The following is a 24,477-nucleotide window of genomic DNA, read 5'->3' on the forward strand; positions in this document are numbered from 1 at the left end:
CTATAGAAGCCTACCTCAAAAACAAGAAAAATCTCAACTAAACAATCTAACCTTACACCTAAAGGAACTAGAGAAAGAAGAACAAACAAAACCCAAAGTTAGCAGAAGGAAAGAAATCATAATGATCAGAGCAGAAATAAATGAAATAGAAACTAAGAAAACAATAGCATAGATCAATAAAACTAAAAGCTGGTTCTTTGAGAAGATAAACAAAATTGATAAACCATTAGCCAGACTCATGAAGAAAAAGAGGGAGAGGACTCAAATCAATAAAATTAGAAATGAAAAGGAGAAGTTACAACAGACACCGCAGAAATACAAAGCATCATAAGAGACTACTACAAGCAACTCTATGCCAATAAATTGGACAACCTGGAAGAAATGGACAAATTCTTAGAGAGGTATAACCTTCCAAGACTGAACCAGGAAGAAATAGAAAATATGAACAGACCAATCACAAGTAATGAGATTGAAACTGTGATTAAAAATCTTCCAACAAACAAAAGTCCAGGACCAGATGCCTTCACAGGTGAATTCTATCAAACATTTAGAAAAGAGCTAACACCCATCCTTCTCAAACTCTTCCAAAAAATTGCAGAGGAAGGAACACTCCCAAACTCATTCTATGAGGCCCCCATCACCCTGATACCAAAACCAGACAAAGATACTCCAAAAAAAGAAAATTACAGACCAATATCACTGATGAATATAGATGCAAAAATCCTCAACAAAATACTAGCAAACAGAATCCAACAACACATTAAAAGGATCATATACCGTGATCAAGTGGGATTTATCCCAGGGATGCAAGAATTCTTCAATATATGCAAATCAATCAATGTGATACACCATATTAACAAACTGAAGAATAAAAAACCTATGATCATCTCAATAGATGCAGAAAAAGCTTTTGACAAAATTCAACACCCATTTATGATAAAAAGTCTCCAGAAAGTGGGCATAGAGGGAACCTACCTCAACATAATAAAGGCCATATATGACAAACCCACAGCAAACATCATCCTCAATGGTGAAAAACTGAAAGCATTTCCTCTAAGATCAGGAACAAGACAAGGATGTCCACTCTCACCACTATTTTTCAACATAGTTTTGGAAGTCCTAGTCACGGCAACCAGAGAAGAAAAAGAAATTAAAGGAATAAATATTGGAAAAGAAGAAGTAAAACTGTCACTGTTTGCAGATGAAAAAAAAAAAGAGAATCCTAAAGATAACACCAGAAAACTACTAGAGCTAATCAATCAATTTGGTAAAGTTGCAGGATACAAAATTAATGCACAGAAATCTCTTGCATTCCTATACACTAACAATGAAAGATCAGAAAGAGAAATTAAGGAAACACTCCCATTTACCATTGCAACAAAAAGAATACAATACCTAGGAATAAACCTACATAAGGAGGTAAAAGACCTGTACTCAGAAAACTATAAGACACTGATGAAAGAAATTAAAGATGATACCAACACATGGAGAGATATACCATGTTCTTGGATTGGAAGAATCAATATTGTGAAAATGACTATACTACCCAAAGCAAATCTACAGAATCAATGCAATCCCTATCAAATTACCAATGGCATTTTTTACAGGACTAGAACAAAAAATCCTAAAATTTGTATGGAGACACAAAAGACCCCGAATAGCCAAAGCAGCCTTGAGGGAAAAAAGCAGAGCTGCAGGAATCAGACTCCCTGACTTCAGACTATACTATAAAGCTACAGTAATCAAGACAATATAGTACTGGCACAAAAACAGAAATACAGATCAATGGAACAAGATAGAAAGCCCAGAGATAAACCCATGCACCTATGGTCAACTAATCTATGACAAAGGAGGCAAGGATATACTATGGAGAAAAGACAGTCTCTTCAATAAGTGGTGCTGGGAAAGCTGGACAGCTACATGTAAAAGAATGAAATTAGAACACTCCCTAATGCCATACACAAAAATAAACTCAAAATGGATTAGAGACCTAAATGTAAGACCAGACATTATAAAACTCTTAGAGGAAAACATAGGAAGAACACTCTTTGACATAAATCACAGCAAGATCTTTTTTTGACCCACCTTCTAGAGTAATGGAAAGGAAAACAAAAATAAACAAATGGGACCTAATGAAACTTAAAAGCTTTTGCACAGGAAAGGAAACTATCAACAAGATGAAAAGACAACCCTCAGAATGGGAGAAAATATTTGCAAATGAATCGTCAGACAAAGGATTAATCTCCAAAATATATGAACAGCTCATGCAGCTCAATAGTAAAAAAAAACAGCCCAATCCAAAAATGGGCAGAAGACCTAAATAGACATTTCTCCAAAGAGGACATACATGTGGCCAAGAAGCACATGAAAAGCTGCTCAACATCACTAATTATTAGAGACATGTAAATCAAAACTACAATGAGGTATCACCTCACACCAGTTAGAATGGGCATCATCAGAATATCTACAAACAACAAATGCTGGAGAGGGTGTGGAGAAAAGGGAAGCCTCTTGCACTGTTGGTGGGAATGTAAATTGATACAGCCACTATGGAGAACAGTATGGACGTTCCTTAAAAAAGTTAAAATAGAATTACCATATGATCCAGCCATCCCACTCCTGGGCATATACCCAGAGAAAACCATAATTCAAAAAGATACATGGACCCCAATGTTCATTGCAGCACCATTTACAATAGCCAGGTCATGGAAGCAACCTAAATGCCCATCGACATACGAATGGATAAAGAAGATGTGGTACATATATACAATAGAATATTACTCAGCCATAAAAAGGAACGAAATTGGGTCATTTGTTGAGACATGGATGGATCTAGAGACTGTCACACAGAGTGAAGTAAGTCAGAAAGAGAAAAACAAATATCATACATTAACGCATATATATGGAACCTAGAAAAATGGTACAGATGAACCAGTTTACAGGGCAGAAATTGAGACACAGATGTAGGGAACAAACGTATGGACACTGAGGGGGGAAAGCAGGGGTGGGGGTGGGGGTGGGTTGAATTGGGTGATTGGGATTGACATGTATACACTGATGTGTATAAAATGGATGACTAATAAGAACCTGCTGTATAAAAAAATAAATAATATAAAATTAAAAAAAAAAAAGAATCTATGGGACTTCCCTGGTGGCGCAGTGGTTAAGAATCTGCCTGCCAATGCAGGGGACATGGGTTTGAGCCCTAGTCCAGGAAGATCCCATATGCCACGGAGCAACTAACCTCGCGAGCCACAACTACTGAGCCCGCATGCCAGAACTACTGCAGCCCGCATGGAGCCCGTGCTCTGCAACAAAGAGAAGCCAGCACAGTGAGAAGTTCACGCACCACAATGAACAGTAGCCACTGCTCGCCGCAACTAGAGAAAGCCCGCGCACAGCAAGGAAGACCCTACGCAGCCAAAAAATAATAATAGTAAATTAATTATTTAATTTAAAATAAAGAATCTAGCAGGCCCTGAAGCTCTTACGGATTCCAAAGGTTGGTTCCCTATACAGTCCTGGCTCCAGTCACTGGGCTGGAGGATTCTGGTGTCTGATGCTTGACTGTGGGGCTACAGAATTCTGCCTTTAGAATGTTGTTGCCTTTGCCTTGAATGAACTGTTCATGTAAGACGTGTTGGGATCACCTTAAAGAATATAAGTTATCACCTTAAAGCTGAGATTCATCTAGTTTAAACAGACTGTCTGAGCTGTAAGATGCCTGCTTGGTAAAGCCTGCACGGTGAAATGTGGCTGAGCATGCCGGTATCAAGCCTGGGGGAGGGAGGCAAATCTCACTTGCTCCTAACCACTGGGAGCTACTGCTCTACATTAAAAACCAAACAAACAGCCCCAAACCTGATCAAATTGGGCTGGGGCAGTTGGCAACACCATTGTGCCGTGAGATATTCTGTACCATTCTAGAAGGTTCCAAGTTGGCTCCGAGATCTGCCCCCACCATCAATCTTGCCCTGCAGCGAGCCTATGGAATGCCTTTTACTAACTTTTCCCTGAACGGAGGTGTAGAGAAATGCCTGGCTCAGGGACAAGACTAAACATCAGTTTTACAGTCTTTTTTTTTCTAGCCCGTTCCACACCAGTATGTGAGCTATTAATAACCTCAAACCCAGGAAACATCCCTAACAAAGCTGTATGAGGCAGTGACTCCTGAATGCTGAGAAAGTGTCACATTTACATCTTCCTGGCCCTTGCCTCTTAATTCCTGTCCTCAATCCTGTTATCCTTCCTTCCTCCAATCTACCACCCCCCGTGTCCTTGATGTCCCTGCTGGTCTCAATGGCTTACAAGTTGGCCTCCTGATTAGGCTGAAGACGGTGAGGGAGTGAAAGCTTCCTTCTCACCCCACTAAGCAGTGGCCACCTACCTGAAGTGACATCATGGTTAATCCCACTGACAGAAATGACAGCGTCCGCAAGATTATTATAATTCTCATCCCGCACCATTCCCTTGATGCCTTGGTGTACCTGTAGGAAAGTTTATAGTGTATAGTTATGCTCATAAAACCTTTGTGCTGTGTTTGAGAGTCCACGAAGCCCTTTCCCATGTGTTTCTGCACTTGATCTTCACAAAGATTATGGTGATAGACCCTTGACTGGTCTCTCTGGTCTCACCCCGATCCCCAATAATCTCAATAGAGCAGTCAGAGTGATCCTGTTAAAATCCAAGTCAAATCATGTCACTAATCTACTTTCTATCTCTATGAATTTGACTACTCTTGATATCTCATATAAGTAAAATTATACCGTATTTGTTTTTTGGGGGACTGGCTTATTTCACCTAGCATAATGTCCTCAAGGTTCATCCATGTTGTAACATATGACAGAATTTCCTTCTTTTTTAAGGCTGTATGCCCATTGTGTATCTATACCACATTTTGTTTATCCCTTCATCCATCAATGGACACTTGGGCTGCTTTCACCTTTTGGCTACTGTGAACAATGCTGCTATGAACACGCATATACAAATATCGCTTTGAGATCATGCTTTCAGATCTTCTGAATATATACCCAGAAGCGGTTTTGCAGGATCATATGGCAGCTCTATTTTTAATTTTTTCAGGAACCACCACACTGTTTTTCATAGTGGCTACACCATTTTACATTCCCACCAACACTGTGCCAGGGTTCCAATTTCTCCACATCCTTGCCAGCACTTGCTATTTTCTGTCATTGCTTGTAAATTTGTTTTTCTTATAGCAGCCATCCTAATGAGTGTGAGGTGGTATTTCACTGTGGCTTTGATTTACATTTCCCTCAGGATTTTGAGCATCTTTTCATCTACTTGTTGTTGGCCTTGCATTTGCAATTGTGACTTCATCAGGGAGCCCCTTTTCCCCTAGATATCTTTGTGGTTTACTCCCTTACCTCTTTTTTTTTCTTTTGCGGTACGCCAGCCTCTCACTGTTGTGGCCTCTCCCGTTGCGGAGCACAGGCTCCGGACGCACAGGCTCACTGGCCATGGCTCACGGGCCCAGCCGCTCCGCGGCATGTGGGATCTTCCCAGACCAGGGCACGAACCCGCGTCCCCTGCATCGGCAGGCAGACTCTCAACCACTGCGCCACCAGGGAAGCCCCCCTTACCTCCTTTAAATCTGTTTAAATGTCACTTTCTCTGTAAAGCCTTCTTCATAGCATTTTGCATTTAACATGTTATAAAATTTATTTTATTTTTTCTTGTCTGTCTCTCCTCACTAGAATATAAGCTGCATATATACAGAGATATTTGTTGTTTGTTTACTCTTCTTTTTAAAATTAATTAATTAATTTGTTTTTATTTTTGGCTGTGTTGGGTCTTCCTTGCTGCGCGCAGGCTCTCTCTAGTTGCGGTGAGTGGGGGCTACTCTTCGCAGGCTTCTCATTGTGGTGGCTTCTCTTGTTGCACAGCACAGGCTCTAGGTGCACGAGCTTCAGCAGTTGTAGCACTGGGGCTCAGTAGTTGTGGCTCGTGGGCTCTGGAGCGCAGGCTCAGTAGTTGTGGCGCACAGGCTTAGCTGCTCCTCAGCGTGTGGGATCTTCCCAGGACAGGGCTCGAACCCATGTCGCCTGCATTGGTAGGCAGATTCTTAACCACTGCACCACCAGGGAAGCCCTGTTTGTTTGCTCTTAATCCCGAGCATATAGTACAGTCTCTGACAGATAGTTGTGCTCAACAATGTTGAATGAATTAATTTCACTGGTAGAGAAGCTGAGATCTATTGTAATGAGTCAGAGCAAAAGTCAGACCTGAGTCACACAAAATACCTTGCCTACCATCAGAAAACACTTCCCTTTCTGTAACCAGGAGAGTTAAAGAATGGGATTTACCTCTTCCAAGAATTGAATTAGGGCTTCCCGATTACTCAGCCACTCGCGCTGTAATTCCTCTTGCCGCGGAAACTTGTCACAACTCAGTTCCAGCGTGATCTCAAAACAGTTGGTATGGAGGTAATTAAAGTCTTGCATTCCTAAGGGAAAGAGGGCGGTGGCAGATTTGTACAATCAGGTTCCCACCCAACACCCCATGCCAAATACAGATTGCTGGGGCTTAACCCCAGGGTTCTAATTCAGTACGTATTCAGTGAACATTTACATTTCTAACAAGTTTCCAGGTGATACTGATGATGCTGGTCTAGAGACCATACTATCATTTTGATACAAACTTCATGATCTTGGAATTGCACCCCTTTAATTTAGGGTAATTATTCTCAGTGGAGGCAGTGGGTCATGCTTTCCCAGAGGATGGGAAGGGAAAGGGAGGAACAAGTATAATTCAAAAGAGTATATTTTATATTTTAAATTTGGGAGGGGGTACTTATTGCTTTCCTAATGCAAACTAAAGAAGGTAAAGTTCAATCTTCTTGCCTTGGCTTAAATTAACAGTAAACTATTGGTAGATATTGGTAGATGTAGTAAAGTGACAAGGAAGATGATTCTTAAATCTGTTACCTAGTCTTATAAACTTCCAGTAATACATAATCCTACTTGATGTTCCACATGAATATTAAAGGTAAGGTGTTTTAAAAAAAATTATCGTTATTTGTTTAGTGATTTTTAAACTTTCCGTAACAAAAGGTAATAAATGTATATCTGTCTTTGAAAAAAAGAAATCTTCTTGCCTTCTTGCCTTGGGTTCAAGTGAGTTTTCAGCCATACTGGGAAGTCTACCACCTTCCCAGTACATTATGACTCCCTCACCTTCCTCCTGCCCACTCCCCATAGGACCAGCCATCAGCTCAGCCCTCTCCAGTGAGTTTTCTACTACCTGGGCTCTGACAGGTCAGATGTGAGAAGATGGGGAAAGACAGCTGCTGCAACATGATTCCTAAGAGAACCTGGCTTCCTGCTTCAGCCTCCTCCCTAACCTTAGGGTCCCTATCTACTGAAGGTCTGTGAACAGAGGTTCTATCTTGACCCTCAGTGATGGGAAAAGCCCAGGGAATAGAGAGAGAAGCCTCTTGCTGGAGGTTTCTGCTATGTTATCAATGGCCACTGTCCACAGCAAACCCCTTCTGATGGGAGATGGCTAGGCAGGGTACAGAGAGCACATATCAGAGGAACTGTTTGTGTCCAGGCCAGCATCTCTCCTTCTTTGGTACGTGAGGCATACCTCATGTTACTACGGAAAAACCTTAACATCTATAAACCAGGCATTTCCAAATCCTCTATGTGCTTTATTTAATACTTACATCAAAATTACAATGCAAGCAGTGTTATTCTTAAAGTACAGATGAGGAAACTGAAGCACAGAGAAGTTAAGTAATTAGCCTGAAGCCACATAACTGGTGAATGGGCAAGCCTGGTTTCAGCCCAGTGTACCCTTAGAACCCATGCTCTTAACCACTTGACTGCATTATTCCCTTCCTATGCCCTAATCCACTATGTAAACCACCAGTTTTAACGGACCACAAGGTGTCCAGACCTCCATTTTAAAGAATCACAAGATGATGTTAAATGCCAACTTAAGACTTCCCATTTTTCAGATCTCTACTTGGATGCAAAATAGCATTCCTGTCATTTCTCTGTGAAAAAGAATGATAATTTAAAAGGAGAAACGCACCCCATTCTACTTCAGCTTACAGCACTCTTGTGCTTAGCACTCTTCTTACCCTTGCTGAGAGAATACCAGGAAGCCCCATTGGTGATGCCATCTGGGAAGTAATCCCCACAGTTCCAACCTTGGTGCATCCATCCATGTGCATAGGAGTAGACCTTGGCCAGCTACAGGTAAAGCAGGTGGAAAACGACCTTGAGTATCCCCAACTCATGTGGCAATGCTCATACTCAGAAGCAGGGTGAGGCCAAGAACCCCACTAGGTATAACAACTGATTATTTGCTTTAGCGAAAGAAAATACCAGAAGGAATAGAGAGATGGGGTGTGTGTGCATGGAGTGGACTAGAGTTAGGAGACCTATCTTCTGATTTTCCCACTATCTTGGGCCTAAATTTCTTCAAGTGCAAAGTGAGGGGTAGCACTCGATAATGTATAAGCTCCCTTCTAGGTGTACCTCAATGAGGTGTACCTCATTTTCCAGCCGAGTTTTACAAGAGAAATCAAGAAGCAAGAAAGACAGGGTTTTGTGACAAAAAGAATTATGTATTGGGGGTGAGAGATGTGTGTTGGAAAGAGAGGAATATATTCAAAATCTCTATAATTCTCTTTCATTACTATTTTATAATAGTGGACAAAATGAGATTACTAGAGAAGAAAATATGATAGTATACTTGCTTTGCAAAGCAACAACTGGTGTTATTCTCTGTGTAGTTCATTAACTGTTGAATTAATAATGTTATCATTATAAGGGAATTCCCTGGCAGTCCAGTGGTTAGGACTCCACACTTTCAAGGCCGGGGCCCAGGTTCGGTCCCTGGTCGGGGAACTAAGATCCTGCAAGCCACGAGGTACAGCCCAAAAAAAGAAAAAAATTGAGATACTAAGTAATGTTATTGTTATATTAATTATATATTATTAATAATATTAACTATAAAATAACTCATCTGTTAATTTTATTCTATTGGTGTTTTGAACTATTATGTAAACCTTTTTCATGTGCATGGTCTATTTTTCATTAATATAGCCATATTACCATAAAACCGTAAATTAGAGCCCCCAAATTCACATTTAATGCTCTAGCTTACCACCAGCACTATTAGGCTTTTGGCATATTTCTTGCTTGTCATTAGCTTAAGTATTTTTTAAAATTTTGGTAACTGTACTGTAAAAAGCTTTCCTATTTATTTACTTTTTCATGAATTTATGGCTTATCACTCAAAACAAAATGTAATATACTAGATTGTAAGCTCTTAACGAGCAGGAGGTGTTTTCAATCATTTTCTGTTCGTTCATTCCTAACAGGGTCCTGTGTTACTGATTTGACCTCAGTCACATGCCTAAGCCCCAAGTTCCTCTGGCTGGACAGGCAGCCATTCTGCATACCTTCTGAAAAAGTGTGTCATCAGGCGTGGGGGTATTGGCAGTGCGGCGGAAACCTCGGACCCGGTGCTCAAGGGACTTGTCATATGGGTAATTGGCCACCACTGCCCCTCCATGGAGATTGGCTGAAAGGACAAAGTTGAAGGAGCGGATCCACTGGATCACTGCCTGGGTCTCAGGTTCCACCTGAGGAGAGATGAGAGCTTGGCGGTGAAGCTGCAACTGAAGCCAGATGGCTGTTTACATGAGTTTGTCGGGGTGTGGCCTGAGAGGATGGCATGTCTGAATAAAGCAAAGAGGATCCTACCAGATAGGAGAAGTGCAGATGGGGAAATTTTGATCTTTTGTGTGATAGTTTAACAAATTAAGTGAATGGAACACTTGTTTAAAATGAAATCTCATATGGAAACCAAGTATTCAATAGCTAAAAAGAGGTCATCTAGGGCAGTGAAACTATTGTGCATGATGCAAAATGGTAGATACACGTCATGATACATTTGTGAAAACCCACAGAATATACAACATGAAGAGTGAACCCTAATGTAAACTATGGACTTTTGGGTGATGATGACAAGTCAATGCAGGTTCATCATTGTAATAAATGTACCCCTCTGGTGGGAGATGTTGATAATGGGAAGCAGGGAATATATGGTAATATCCTGTACTTTCCGCTCAATTTTGCTGTGAACCTAAAACTGCTCAAAAATGAAGTCTATCAAAAAAAAAGAGAGAGAGAGAGAGAGAGAGAAAGAGCAGTTTGAAGAGGGGTAACATAAATTGGAGAGCGCAGAGTCCCAGTTTGGCCTCTCTCTGGCAACAAAAAAGGGTCCTCCAATTTACCCACTGCTCCAGTAGCTTCTGGAGCTCCTCTGCAGAAATTTAGGGTTCTAGTAAATATATCTGAAAATTGTTGGTTTACAGCAATGGTTTTCAACCTCCTCCTTCCCCCAACACATCTGCTGTGTTGTTGACATGTAGAATGTTCTCCTGTGGTCATACCCAAATTTCATGAATTAGACATACTGTAATATGGGCCAGTCTTGGCTAAGTAGTGAGATTCCACCCATTCTATTGCAGATTTCTATTGCAGATTATGTTGCTAGCGAGCGACAGTATTCTAAAGAAAGCCTTGAATCTACTGGACTTGTAAGTAAATAATTTACAGTCTTCACTGTTTTTCCTCCCCTCAAGATGGATGTGCTTAGAGGTTATGCGGTGTTAATGTGTTAACGGCTCGTCCTGGACCAAGGGTCAGATGTGAAGGCCTCCATCTTTTCTGTTCCAAGGGAGACTGAATGAATAATGTTGAGTCTCATCCAATCAGAATGGATATAATCCCAAAGGCACCAGTCCAGCTCTGTGACCAGGGCTCAGATTCTTTAAAGCAGTCCTTTCTCCATGTCCTAACCCTCCATCCATCAGAAGGAGGCCAGCCTCTCACTGTTCCTGGCCCCTCAAGAGCAAGAGGGACTTCTCATTGTCTTTTTTCCTTCTAAGATGCAGACAGAGGGCCAGTGGGAGTTTAATTGTTACTGGCTCAATTACCTTATTTTATGTAGACAAGTTTAATAAATCAGAACATCCTTCTGGCTGGATATGTCAACGAGTGCAAAGTTATTTTTGATGTATTATTTCCTTGAGCCAAGAGCACAGCTGCTATCCAAAAATGTCGGCATGACTTTTGCTTCAATTCCAAGGGGAAAAAAACTGATAAGATTCCATCTAGAAACTCCCAATATAAAGCCTTCCACCTGCTTTAATTTTCTCTCCCCAGTCTCTAAGTTTAGATACTCACAGAGAATGTTTAGAACTAGCCCATACAGTGTAAGAAACAGGGTGGTGGTGATGCTCCAAGGATGACAAGAGTCATTCCCAGGAACAGGACGACTGTCAGGCTGAAACCATTCGCATTACCAATGGGGCAAGAGGTCTGGGAGCATCAGATGGGATCCTTTGATTGAGAAAGTAAGGGAAATGAGAATATGGTAAGGTAGTCAAGGGTCATACAGAAAGAGAAGAAGAAAAACTTCTCTTCTAAGGGTGAGACTCCCTGAACCTCTTTCTCTAGCTAATTGTTGATAAGCGTACAGTTCATCACATGCAAGAGAGATTTCTCTTTAGAATGCTACAGTTCTCTGTCAACAGTATAGTGCAGTAGAAAGAATGTTGGATGAGGAGTCAGAAGACCTGGGTTTTAATCTTGAGTCCACCAATTACTAGCTGTGTGAGTTTAAATTATTTTTTCTATAAGTGTTATCTGTAAAATGGGGGTGGATAACACTGCTTGATGCATTTAACACTGCTTGATCATTTACAATGATCAACTGAAACACTAGCTGAGAAAGAATTCTATAAAATTATGAAGTGCTGTGCAGCGGTATGATACCACTTTCACCTCTTTTGCCACTCTCACCACTAACATCAAATATCATGTGCTCAGTGAAGGGCTCTATGCTCAGGGAGGGAAAAAAATACAAAGAGGCATACGTTACAGTTAGCATTGCTCTGGACAGACTAGCACAGAATTGGGTTGATGCTTTATTATTGCATATTTAGTTGATGTGAAGATTCAGGGAAGAAATTCCAGATGCTGATTTACCTGCTTCTGCTTGCAAATTTTGTCTTATACCTGATTTTTCCAGTTGTCTGGAAGGGGTAAGTGGTGGTTGGGGCCTCCGTTCTTCTCATTGTAGTAGATGTAGGTATTGAGATCAGGGAAGTTGCGGTTCAGGTCCACTCCGTTTGCGTTGTTCCTGCCAACCAGATACCCAGAAATGTCCCTGTTCTAGTGGGAAAAGGAAGAAATAAAAGATGAAGGTTTCAGACTGAATGCTCTATTTGAAGAACACTGTATAGTTTTTTTTTTACACATTAGCTCGATCTATCAAACGATGTAGCATTTTCTCCTTTAACTCATCCAAAGTCCCAGTGGCGTGGTTCAAGTTTCCCTATAAACCACATGCTGGAGGTAGAGATCCCAGGAGAAGCTCTAACAAAAGGAGGGTGTTTCAGGATAATGGGAACCCCTATTTTAAAAAAATTGTTTATGTCTATTTAATCAGAATGACAGAGATATGTGCAGCGAGAAAGTATAATTTTTTTCAGTTATATATGTATTTTTTTCAGATTATTTTCCATTATAGGTTATTACAAGATATTGACTACAGTTCCCCAAGCTATACAGTAAATCCTGTTGCTTATCTATTTTATGTATAGTAGTTTGTATCTGTTAATCCCATACTCCTAATTTATCCCTCCCCCATCCCTTTCCCCTTTGGTAACTATAAGTTTGTCTTCTATGTCTGAGTCTGTTTCTGTTTTATATAAAGATTCATTTGTATATTATTTTAGATTTCACATATAAGTGATATCACTTATCACTTACAATATTTGTCTTTCTGTCTGACTTACTTCACTTAGTATGACAATCTCTAGGTTCATCCATGTTCCTGCCAATGGCAATATTTCATTATTTTTTATGGCTGAGTAATATTCCATTGGATATTTATACCACATCTTCTTAAACCAATTGTCTGTTGATGGGCACTTTGGTTGTTTCCATGTCTTGGCTATTGTAAATAGTGCTGCTATGAACACTTGGGTGCATGTATCTTTTCAAATTAGAGTTTTCATCTTTTCCAGATATATGCCCAGGAGTGGGATCACTGGATCATATGGTGGCTCTATTTTTAGTTTTTTAAGGAACCTCCATACTGTTTTCCATAGTGGCTGCACCAGTTTACATTCCCACCAACAGTGTAGGAGGGTGGGAACCCCTATTTTTTAAAAACGGTTTTATTGATATATATAGCTTACATACCACAACATTCATCCATTTTAATCGTACAATTTAAAGAATTTTAGTATGCTTACAGAATTGTGCAACTTTTACCACAATCTAAGAATACTTATATTCCCCTGAAAAGAAACCTCATGCCCATTCACAGTCACTCCTCATTTTTACTCCACCCCTAGGTAATCACTTTCTGTCTCTATGGATTTGCCTTTTCTGGACATTTCAGTAAGTGGGATCATATATTATATGTTTGGCTTTTTTCACTGGGCAAAATGTTTTTGAGGTTCCTCCATGTTGTAGCATGTATCAGGACTTCATTCCCTTTTATTTCTGAATATTTCCATTATATGGATTTACCACATTGTGTTTATCCATTCACCAGTTAATAGACTGTATTGTTTCCTGGGATTGCTGTAACAAATTACCACAAACTCGGTGGCTTATAACATCAGAAATGTATTCTCTCACAGTTCTGGAGGCTAGAAGTCTGAAATCAAGCAGGGTCATGCTCTCTAAAGGCTTTAGAGGAGGATCCTTCTTTGACTCTTCTAGCTTCTGGTGGTTGCTGACAGTCCTTAGCGTCCCTTAGCTTGTAGATGCCTCACTCCAATTTCTACTTCTATCTTCACATAGTCTTCTCCCCTGTATGTATGTGTCTCTCAGTACAAATTGCTATCTTCTTATAAGGACACCAGTTATATTTGACTTAGGTCCCCTAATCCAGTATGACTTCACTTTAACTTGATTACATATGCAAAGATCCTATTTCCAAACAAGGTCATATTCATAGGTTCCAGGTAGACATGAATTGGAGGGGGCAGAGGGGATACTATTAAACCTAGTACATGGACATTTGGTTTGCTTCCACTTTTTGGCTATTGTGGATAAAGCTGCTGCAAACATTTGTGTATAAGTCTGTGTGTGGACACATGTTTTCATTTCTAATATCTAGTAGTAGAACTGCTGGATCATAAAGTAAGTCCATATTTAACTTTTTCAGAAACTGCTAAACTGTTTTCCAAAGTGGAAACCATCCCCCCATTTATTTATTTATTTTTTTACTTAGGATCCTTGATTATCTTTTTTCTCAGCAATATCAACTTCATGGATCCCTTAACCTCTCTGCTCACACTTCACATTTCATCTTTTATTTGGTCATGTATTCATTCATTCATCCATCCATTTAATCAATCCACATCTATTTAGGTCTATCTCTATTCAAAGTCCCCTGAAAGACACTAGGGAAAGAGATCATGAGACGTTATGCTAGCTTTCCAGGAATTCATGGTATATATGGGGAGATAGATATTTATATAAATAATTAAAATATATAAAGCAGGAGAATAGAGATAAGTTCACAGGCTCTTGCAAAACTGAAATTCTGTTTGGTGTTTTGTTTGGCATTGGAGAGGGAGAATAGTGTCTACTGGAGCCCTGTGGACTGAGAGGGGAGAGCCCGAATTGGTGGCCATTACTGGAAGTAGGGTGAATGCATGGACACTAGGAGGCTAAAAACTCACAGATGTACTACTACTCTCGTATTTTTCTAAGAACTCTTTATTGTTCTCAGATTTCTCTATTTTCGTGGCATCGTGCTCGTGTTTTATTCTTAGATCTCATTGAAAACATTTTTTGACATTCTTTTAAGTCTCCTACATCAATTCTGTTCCAGTGGAAAACATTTATATGATTTTTCTATTTGGAGTTTGATTTTTCACTTCTATGAGATAATGATTTTCATTATGCTTCCAGGGGTTTTTATTGCTTGCTGATTTATATCAGCGTTATCTCATAACTGTCCATATTAACAGTTACGTTAATTTACCTATCAGCTGACTTACTATTCACACCGGGTCATTAGTTAAGCTGGCAGTAAGGACTTCCTTTAACAGAAGTTCCCATAAACAGGGTTCAGTTATTAGCTTCCTATTACTGCTGTAACAAATTACCACAACCTTAGGGCTTAACCTTGCACAAACTTATGATCTCACAGTTTTGGATGTCAGAAGATTGAAATGGGTCTCACGAGATCTAAAGGTGTCAGCAGGGCTGTGTTCCTTCTGAAGTCTCTAGAGGAATCTGTTTCCCTAGAACATCTTCAAATCTCTCTTTGCCTGTGACCTTCTGCCTTCCTCTTCCACATTTAAAGGACCCTTGTGATTGGTTACACTAGGCCGACCCAAATAATCCAGGGTATTTTAAGGTCACTTGATTAACAACTTTAATTTTGTCTGTAACCTTAATTCCCTTTGCCATGTAACATAACATATTCACAGGTTCCAGGGATTAGGGCTTGACTATCTTTGGGAGGTGGAGTCATATTATTCTACCTTACCTACAGGTGGTTTTAAATTTAGGTGGCCAGGCAGGTCTTCCCTGTGTAGCCATGCAGACAGGTTTCCTCTGGGTACGGCACGTAGCTCTGGGAATCTGAGAACCCGATGGGTCCTCTCTTGGGTTCAGGTTCAAGATCTGCTCCCTTTGAAAAAGTACATAGCAGGTGAGCAGAGGTGACTGGCTCCCCAGAGACACAGCTCTAGGATTTGGCAGGGGTTTTCTCCACCTCCTCCCACCCCCACTTCACTGCACAAAAGATGTGGGCAGGTCTGAGGGGCTTCTCCAGTCTCCCCACTGCAATACAGGGAAGGGCCACTAGAAGGAAAGTGGCCACGCTGGGTTCACCCCTACAACACTCTCAAATTGTCCTGTTCTTTTGGAAACTCAAGTCTCAAGGCATGTTCATGTCCATCTCTCTGATTTCCAGTGGGGGACGGGAGGGGGTAACAAAGTTTTTTTGGGTTTTTTTGTTGTTTTTTTTCCATCTGTTGAGTCATGCCAGCAGGAGGTTGTAAGATGGCAAGGGTCGAATTTGTGTTTGGCTCGACATCTTGGCTCCATTACCCTCCCTGCTTCTCCTCACCCCTCAGCCCTGTCCTCTAGTAGGCTTAAACCAGGATGGGCCATTCAAGGAGAGATGCTGAGTGGTTCCACTTGTATGGGACAGAGTGGTCAGATGCATGGAATCAGAGCGTGGAAGGTCATTGCCAGGAGCTGGGAGGAGGGGGAAATGGGAATTTACTAATGAAGGGGTATAAAGTTTTCGTTGAACAGGATAGATAAGTTCTGGAGATCAGCTGTACAACCTTTTGCCTATCATCAACAATAGTGTATTGTACACTTAAAATTTTGTTAAGAGGGTAGATCTCATCTTAGGTGCTCTTACCACAATAAAACCAAAATTAAAAAAAAAGTAAAGTAGTGAAGTCTAGTCTTAAACATAAAAAACATTTTAAGACTACCCCCAATAAACATATTTTAAAATGGAAAAAAAAATCTTTCATTTACACCCCCCTCCAAAAAAAAAAACAAACCCAAACAAACCAGGTTTAAATAGAGCTTTTAAAGAAACATATCCATTGTGTAAGGCAGATGCCTGCCCTCACCCACTGAAAATTCTAATTCAGTAGATTTGGGGTGGGGAGAGGACCTGAGAACCTGTATCTCAAAAATCTTCACCTACAATTCTGATGCACAGCCACAAAAGAATCACTGACTTAAAGTTAGGCACACTGATATTCTGAATTTATGTTAGGAAATAAAGCCCATAAACACTTTTTTAAATTTGTCCCCTGAACAATGTAACTCTAAAATAAAGAATTCAAAGGCTGAGTGCTATACTAGTAGAGGAAAAAAGCTGTACAGAGATGGAATAAAGTATGAAGAATCTGTAACAGGACTAACCTGCCACCCCACAATTCTGAGAAAAGCTCATTCTTTCTCTTTTCCCCCCAAATGCAAATGTAAGTGTAGTATGGGAGGAAGAAGAGGATTTAAGGTTGGCAGCTAAAAGTTCAGGGAAGGAGGGGCGTCTTGCAATATCCCTTCACACCTGTTCAGTACCTTCCAGTTGATGAAATGTTGTCACTGATACTGCTTCACTGATCCTCACAATGAAATGGAGAACTCAGCTGGAAAGGCGGGGAAGGGAGGGAACTGAGACTCAGAGAGAACCCCCATTCATTGCCTAGGATGCTACAGTGCTGAACCCGTCTTCACACTTCATTCTATTTCTCCAGCTTTTCCTCTATCACATCGTGGCATTTACAGTGGGACAGAGAGGACACCTGGTCTCCCGGCTTTTCCTTACTCCCTAAGACGGCTCTGCTCTCTGCAGGGCCTCCCACTGGGGCTCGGTACCTGGGAGGCAGCGGCCACCTCATAGCCGTCGGGGTTCATGGACGGCAGGATGTGAATGCGTGTGCCCTCCACCAGCCGGACGATGCGCTGGTTCCCGTTGCGGAACTCCTCGCACAGAAACTCCGACAGCTGCAGCAGCAGCTCGCGGCCCAGCACCTCGTTGCCGTGCATATTCCCCACATACTTGACTTCCGGTTCCACTGCAAGTGAGAGAAACACACATAAAGAAGATGGGGGAAAGCTTACGAGTGCAGTTAATTCCTAACCATGCAAAGGGACGTTTCCCCTCTTTTTCAGTAATGAATAAAAGAAAACCTCATGCTTCTGTTAGGTCTTTTCCAATAATCCCTGTGCCCCCTTTGAACAAACTGCAACTACAAATGCTACAAAAATTCATGCCACGGATAATGATGTCTACTACTGATTAAAACCCTACTGTGTACTAGGCATTTATGTCATTGCTAATCTTCACAGAAAACCTGTAAAGTAGGCATTATTAGCCTCAGGATGAGGGTACTGGGTATGGAAGAGGTTAAGTAACTTGTCTGAGGTCACCTGGCAGATTAATAATGGAGGTCAAAGCCCAGGTGGCACTGAGGTAGCTTAATGCTTCTCAGAGACAAATCTTTTCAGGATAAGGATAGTGCTTTTCCAAGATTTGCTGGCCTAAAGTCCTCCAGGTTATAGCATAACAGTTCCTAAATGCACCAGTTGAAAATTTAATTTTCTTGGTAATGAGGTTAAAATCTCCCCTTCATATCTGAGAATGCTGTGTCTTGAGGCACAGGGTAGGAAGGAGTCTATGTATGTCTCATTCCTTAGTCTTTTCTTTGGCTATGTTAACTGTTCAATTGAAGTTAGAACTGAGGTCATAAGAGGAGCCTCTAGAACCACTTAAAAAAATCATTCTTGCCCTGTTTTAAAAGGAAGGAGAAAAGCCCTTGCCAAGTGATTTCCCTTCCACCCAGCACTCTTTTTTTAAAAAAATTAATTAATTTTATTTATTTATTTTTGGCTGTGTTGGGTCTTCGTTGCTGTGCGCAGGCTTTCTCTAGTTGTGGCGAGCAGGGGCTACTCTTCTTTGCAGTGAGCGGGCTTCTCACTGCGGTGGCTTCTCTCGTTGCGGAGCACAGGCTCTAGGCGCGCAGACTTCGGTAGTTGTGGCACGTGGGCTCAGTAGTTGTGGCTCACGGGCTCTAGAGCACAGTCTCAGTAGTTGTGGTGCACGGGCTTGGTTGCTCCGCAGCATGTGGGATCTTCCCGGACCAGGGCTCGAACCCCTGTCCCCTGCATTGGCAGGCAGATTCTTAACCACTGCGCCACCAGGGAAGCCCCCATCCAGCACTCTCTTGCCTTCATGCCTTTTCTGATTCTGTGTCTCTTCATCTTCACATTTCCATGCCCTCCTCACCATCCATCTAGGCTCAAATGCTCCTTACTCTGTGAAGCCATCTTGGAATCTCCTTGCTGGGAGTGAACTCGCTATTAAGCTTCCCTTTTATGATACCACTTCCTACTCTGGGTTTTGGCTAATTTTGCACATGTCCTATTTTCCTTACTGGACCTGGCCTTTGCAATGTATGCCATTTTAAACTTTCTTTAGGATACAATCCATTGTTATTTATCTGCTACAGCAGTCTTTCCCAAAGGAATGTCTATAACCCATAAGGACTGTGTGGTGGATTTTCTATCATGTACCTTCTTTGATCTTAGTGTATTTCTTTAATCTTATCACGTCTTTCTCACTTTTCTTGGTGTTAAGTTATACTTTATTTTACGAAAGGATGGTGATAGCAGATGGCAGGTAGTATTCTTCAACATCTTTGTTCAGTAAAATAAAATTTGGAAAATCTATTTTAGTCCCCTCTGATCTCCCATATATATATATTTGTGTGTGTGTGTGAAATCCATAAGTTTGGGAACCACTGCCCTGTAGAACCTACCATAGTCCCTTGCTCTTAGGAGGTATTCAATATAAAATTCTTTTGTCTCCACTTTCCGTATATCCAGAATACAATACAACCACTTCTCCTAACAACCACTGTCATCATTTTGGTTCAAGCTCCCACAATCGCAAGCCTGCATTACTACAATAAATCTCCTACTTGAACTCCTTGCATCTGCCCAGCCATGCAAGTCTATTCTCCTGAGTCAGTGTTTGGCAAACTTTTCCTGTAAAGGACCAGAGAGTAAATCCTTTGGGCTTCCTGGGCTACATTGTCTTCACTGCAGCTACTCAACGCTTCCAGTGAAAGCAGACATAGATGATACAAAAACAAATGGGCGTGACTGTGTTTCAGTGAAACTTTATTTACCAAAACAGGTAGCTGGCCCTCAAGACTCTAGTTTGCTGATTCCTGTTCTGAGTTATCTTCTAAAATTTTTAGTCAGATCATGTCACTCCTCTGCTTAAAACCCTCCAATGGCTTCTCACTTCACTCAGAGCAAAAGCCAGTATTTTTGCAGAGACCTGCAAGGCCCCACGTGATCTCCTCCTGCCCAGTATCCCCGACAGCTCTGCTCTGACCTTGCTTTCCTGTGCTTCACTGTCCCGGAGCCACAGGGGCCTCCTCGCTGCTCCTCACACATGCCAAGCGTGCTCCGGCTCTTGCCTCTGTGCGGTGTTTTCCTCCCCAGAACCAGTATGGCACCTCAATCACGTACTCAAAAATCACCTCGAAGGAGAAGCTTTTCCTAAAAAGCAACACCCCCTCCCCCACTCAACCCACAATTGTCCACAACTCCCTATCTCTCCTTCCTGGTTTCTTTTTCTCGATAGCACTTATTTTCATCTGGTATAATATATATTTATTTAGTTACCTGTTTATTGCCAGTCTTACCGCGCTAGAATTAAGGCCCTGAGGGCAGAGTCTTTGTTTTATTCTCTGCGCTATATTCAGAGTCTACCAAAGTGCTTACACTGAGTAGATCATCAGCAATACTTGTGGGATAATTAAGGAATGAATGGATGTACCTTTGATAGGGCATCAGAGAAAGGAGGGATCGGTGAGGTATAATAGTATGAAAAGCTTCAAGAAAGGCACTGAATGCTAGAAAGTAGACAGAGCACCAAGAAAGGGGCGTGGAGTGAGGGGCTAAGCCTACAATGTCCATTAGCACCCACAAGCTTCCACAAATGAACACACGACCTGAGTAAAAGCAGGGTGTTTGCTCTGCAAGTGCATTTTCAAAGCAAGGCCCTTATCTTCGCCTAATCACATAGCCTTCCTTGAGCCAGCCTCCCACCCCCCTCTCTCCCTTCCCCCCTGAACTGGCCACTTAAGAGTTTGAAGCTGTCATGGACAGAATCCACTGGGTGTGAGGTTGTCACTGAAGGTTTTTAAGCAAGGGAGGGAGGGGATTATATCAGTATTTGGGCACCTAGCACCTGTGCCTTAAATGAAAGGTTTAGAGCGTGGTGGCTGTTAGGCGATAGGAGAACGTCAGGAGCCTGGTGCAATCATTTAGGCTGTGATGGAATTTGGGCTAGGGGGAAGGGTGAGGAAGTGGAGAGGAAAAGAGACCTGAGGTTGACAGTTTGAAGGAGGAACTGACGTACTTGAATGTCACAATTGCTGTAAGTAAAGCAGTAAAGTAGAAACAACTTAACTGCCCATCAATAAATGAACTGCTCAATACAACCTTGCAACAATGGAATATTATGCAGCCAAAAATGATAATGCAGATCTATATTTACAGACATGCTATTCATCAAAGACTATGAAATGAGAAAAGCAGATATAGTGTGATTCCATTTTTATTAAAAAAATGACGTGTATGTAAGGGGAGGTGGCTTAAACATGCATAGAAGAAAGTTTAGAAGGAGATACATCAATATGTTAACGATGGTCATCTGTGAGTGGTGGGATTACGGGTGAGGTTTTTACCTTATCTAATTTCTACTTTAATCCAAACATGGATGGCTTTTATAATAGAAACAAACTAACAACAAATAATGTAATGAATAAAATGAATACCCCAAACCTCAAACTCTCTCCAGGATCCCATACTCTGAGTACACCGTCATTCCCCAAAGAGCTATCCCTAAACTCTGGCAGAACTAGAAGGGCTAATTGTTTCTCCAGAGGCATTGGATAGGGAAAGGCAGAATAGTAACAGCAAGGAAGAAAGAAGGGTAATGGGAGGGAAGGCGGGGGGGATGGGAAGGGAGCAGGGAAAAAGACTCACCTTTTACCATTAAGGTCTTGAGCAAACAGAACCCAAAAAGGAGGAGCAGACTGGAGCCTGAACTGGGGTTGCAGCTCCCCAGAGGCAGGGCCAGTTTGTAGGCTAAGCAAGGAAATACTTAGTCCAGGCTGAGGAAGTTGTGATACTTTATGGGTGGAGGGGTCCAGGGACCTCCCCAGAAACCACCCCAATTACTGAATTTGTAAGGGAAGGGTCCTGCCCACACACACTTTAAGACACATGCTCAGGGCTTACAGGGCTCGTGGATTCCAGGGTAGTCACTGAATTCCAGCACGTAGAGGTGTCTTCCCTTCACACTGCGCCCAATGCTGTAAACCCGCGTGACATGAGGGCATTCATTGTGCACCTTGTACAGCGTCCGCACGAGGTCATCATAGCGGTGGTGGCGAAAGGTCACCGGGGCAACCAACTTGAAGAGAAGGAGCTGGAGGAAAATTGAGACCAGGTCTGACATCTTGCTGGGCTTTTTCAGAGACCCACTAAAATGGGCCCTGCTTCTCCCAGTAACCCGTCAAAATCCAAGGGCCAAGAACCAGCTTTTCCTAGTTTCCTGCCAGTAAACACCAGTGTGACAGTGCCTGGGAAGAAAGTTCAGAACTGTCCCTCCAAAGCCAGAAGTTATTTATGTAGCTCTGGAATAGGCACTCGTCTCCCCTCCCCCATTTCTCTGCCTCTCCTAATCCATGAAAGCCTTTTGAAAGGCTTTTGCACTTCTTCAGATTGGGTAGTTTCACTGATTCTGGTTTACTGATTAACTGGACTGTACACAGGCTTCAATAAACAGCTGCTTATAACCCTTTGATTCCCGGAGAATTCTGAGAAGCTTGGCCTGTCCTTGTTCCCTATGTTACAATATAGGAAAGGGTATTAAAATAGAACACTCCGTCCTTTTGATCCATTCTACATCCTATCTTTCTGAAGCACAGCTCTGTCTTGTCCCTTTTCTCCTCAAAAATCTTCAACAGATACCACTGAGAAAATGAAAGGTGAGCCCCAGGTTGGGAGAAAACAGTTGCCAATCATGTATCTGACAATATATCCAGAATTAATCAAGAACTCTTACAACCCAGTAATAAAACAAACAACCCAATTTAAAAGTGGGGAAAAGATTTGAATAGACATTTTATTCAACTAAAGTAGATATATGAATGACTAATGAACACATTAAAGATGTTCAACACTATTGGTCATTAAGGAAATGCAACTTAAAACCACAATGAGGGCTTCCCTGGTGGCGCAGTGGTTGAAGGTCCACCTGCCGATGCAGGCGACACAGGTTCGTGCCCCGGTCCGGAAAGATCCCACATGCCACGGAGCGGCTGGGCCCGTGAGCCATGGCCGCTGAGCCTGCATGTCCGGAGCCTGTGCTCCGCAACGGGAGAGGCCACAACAGTGAGAGGCCCGGGTACCACAAAAAACAAACAAACAAAAAACCAAAAAAACAACACAATGAGATATCACATCACATCCACTAGAATGGCTATAATCAAAAAGACACAATAACAAGTGTTGTCGAGAATAGGGAGAAACTAGAAACCTCATATATTGCCGATGGGAAAATAAATATTGCAGCCACTTTGGAAAACAGTTTTGCAGTTTCTTAGAAGTTTAAATATATACTTACTATACAATCCAGCAATTTCCTAGGTATCTACCCAAGAGAAATGAAAACACCTATCCACACAAAAACTAGTATGTAAATGTTCATAGCAGTATTATCCACAATAGAAAAGTAGAAGCAATCTAAATATCCATTAACTAATGAATGGATAAACAAAATATGGCATATCCATGCAATGGAATATCATTTGACAATGAAAAGGAGTGAAGTACTGATACATTGTACAAGATGGATGAACCTTAAAAATATTATGATCAGTGAAAGGAGACACAAAAGATCACATATTATATGATCCAATTCATAGGAGATGTTTAGAAAACACAAACATAGAGAGACAGAAAGTAAACTAGAGGTTGGCTAGGGCTAGGAGTGAAAATGCAGAGTGACTACAAATGGGCACAAGATTTCTCCTTAGGGTGATAGAAGTGTTCTAAAATTAGATTGTGGTGACTGTACAACTCTGTAAATACACTAAAATTCACTGAATTGTAAATGGGAAGCAGATGGATTTTATGGTATACAAATTATATGTTAATAGAGGTGCTTTTAAAACATAAATAAAAATAATTAAGTACAGCCACCCAAAAGTTAACTATGAATTTACCATACAACACAACAATTCCACTCCTGGGTACCTACCCAAGAGAACAAAGACTTGTACACAAGAATATTCATAGCAGCATTATTTGTAGTAGCCAAAAAGTGGAAACTACCCAAGTGTCCACCAACTGATGGATAAATAAAATGTGGTATATCCATACAATTGAACATTATTCAGCAATAAAAAGGAATAAAATACTAATACATGCTACAACATGGATGGACTTCAAAAACACCATGCTAACTGAAAGGAGCCAACACAGAAAACCCTCTTATTGTATGATTCCATTTATATGAAATGTCCTGCAAAAGTAAACTTACAGAGACAAAGTAAAATAGTGACTTACTAGGGCTGGGAGTGGAAAAGGAGATTCACTGTAAATGGGCATGAGGGATCTTGCTGGAGTGATGAGAATGTTCTAAAACTGGGTGATGATGATGGTTGCATAACTTGGTAAATTTACTAGAAATCACTGAATTGCACACTTAAAATGGATGAATTTTATGGTATGTAAATTATACTCCAATAAAGTTTTTTTTTTTTTTAAACAAAGTTTCAGTGGAATTTCATGCACTAGAGTGTAAAATCCAAATGCTTCTGCCTGGTTTTCAAGTCACTCC

The 24,477-nt window shown here is 41.3% G+C and overlaps 1 protein-coding gene across 1 annotated transcript in view; it reads right to left on the reverse strand.

The window, feature by feature from the left end:
* The window catches only part of CPN1 (carboxypeptidase N subunit 1), a 28,927-nt gene extending 6,629 nt beyond the window's left edge, over nucleotides 1-22,298 (reverse strand). Inside the window, exons 1-7 of the mRNA XM_022569067.2 lie at nucleotides 21,870-22,298; nucleotides 17,427-17,626; nucleotides 12,063-12,218; nucleotides 9,437-9,619; nucleotides 8,108-8,219; nucleotides 6,327-6,466; nucleotides 4,388-4,487 (exon numbers count right to left, since the gene is read on the reverse strand). Coding sequence (XP_022424775.1) covers nucleotides 4,388-4,487; nucleotides 6,327-6,466; nucleotides 8,108-8,219; nucleotides 9,437-9,619; nucleotides 12,063-12,218; nucleotides 17,427-17,626; nucleotides 21,870-22,089 — 1,111 coding nt within the window. The 5' untranslated portion in view covers nucleotides 22,090-22,298. The remainder of the gene's footprint in view (nucleotides 1-4,387; nucleotides 4,488-6,326; nucleotides 6,467-8,107; nucleotides 8,220-9,436; nucleotides 9,620-12,062; nucleotides 12,219-17,426; nucleotides 17,627-21,869) is intronic.
* Between the last annotated feature and the right edge of the window lie 2,179 nt (nucleotides 22,299-24,477).

Source organism: Delphinapterus leucas, chromosome 16 (assembly GCF_059928025.1).
Source record: "Delphinapterus leucas isolate spDelLeu-1000000601 "Yukka" chromosome 16, BTC_Dleu_Yukka2, whole genome shotgun sequence".
Taxonomy (NCBI): domain Eukaryota; kingdom Metazoa; phylum Chordata; class Mammalia; order Artiodactyla; family Monodontidae; genus Delphinapterus; species Delphinapterus leucas.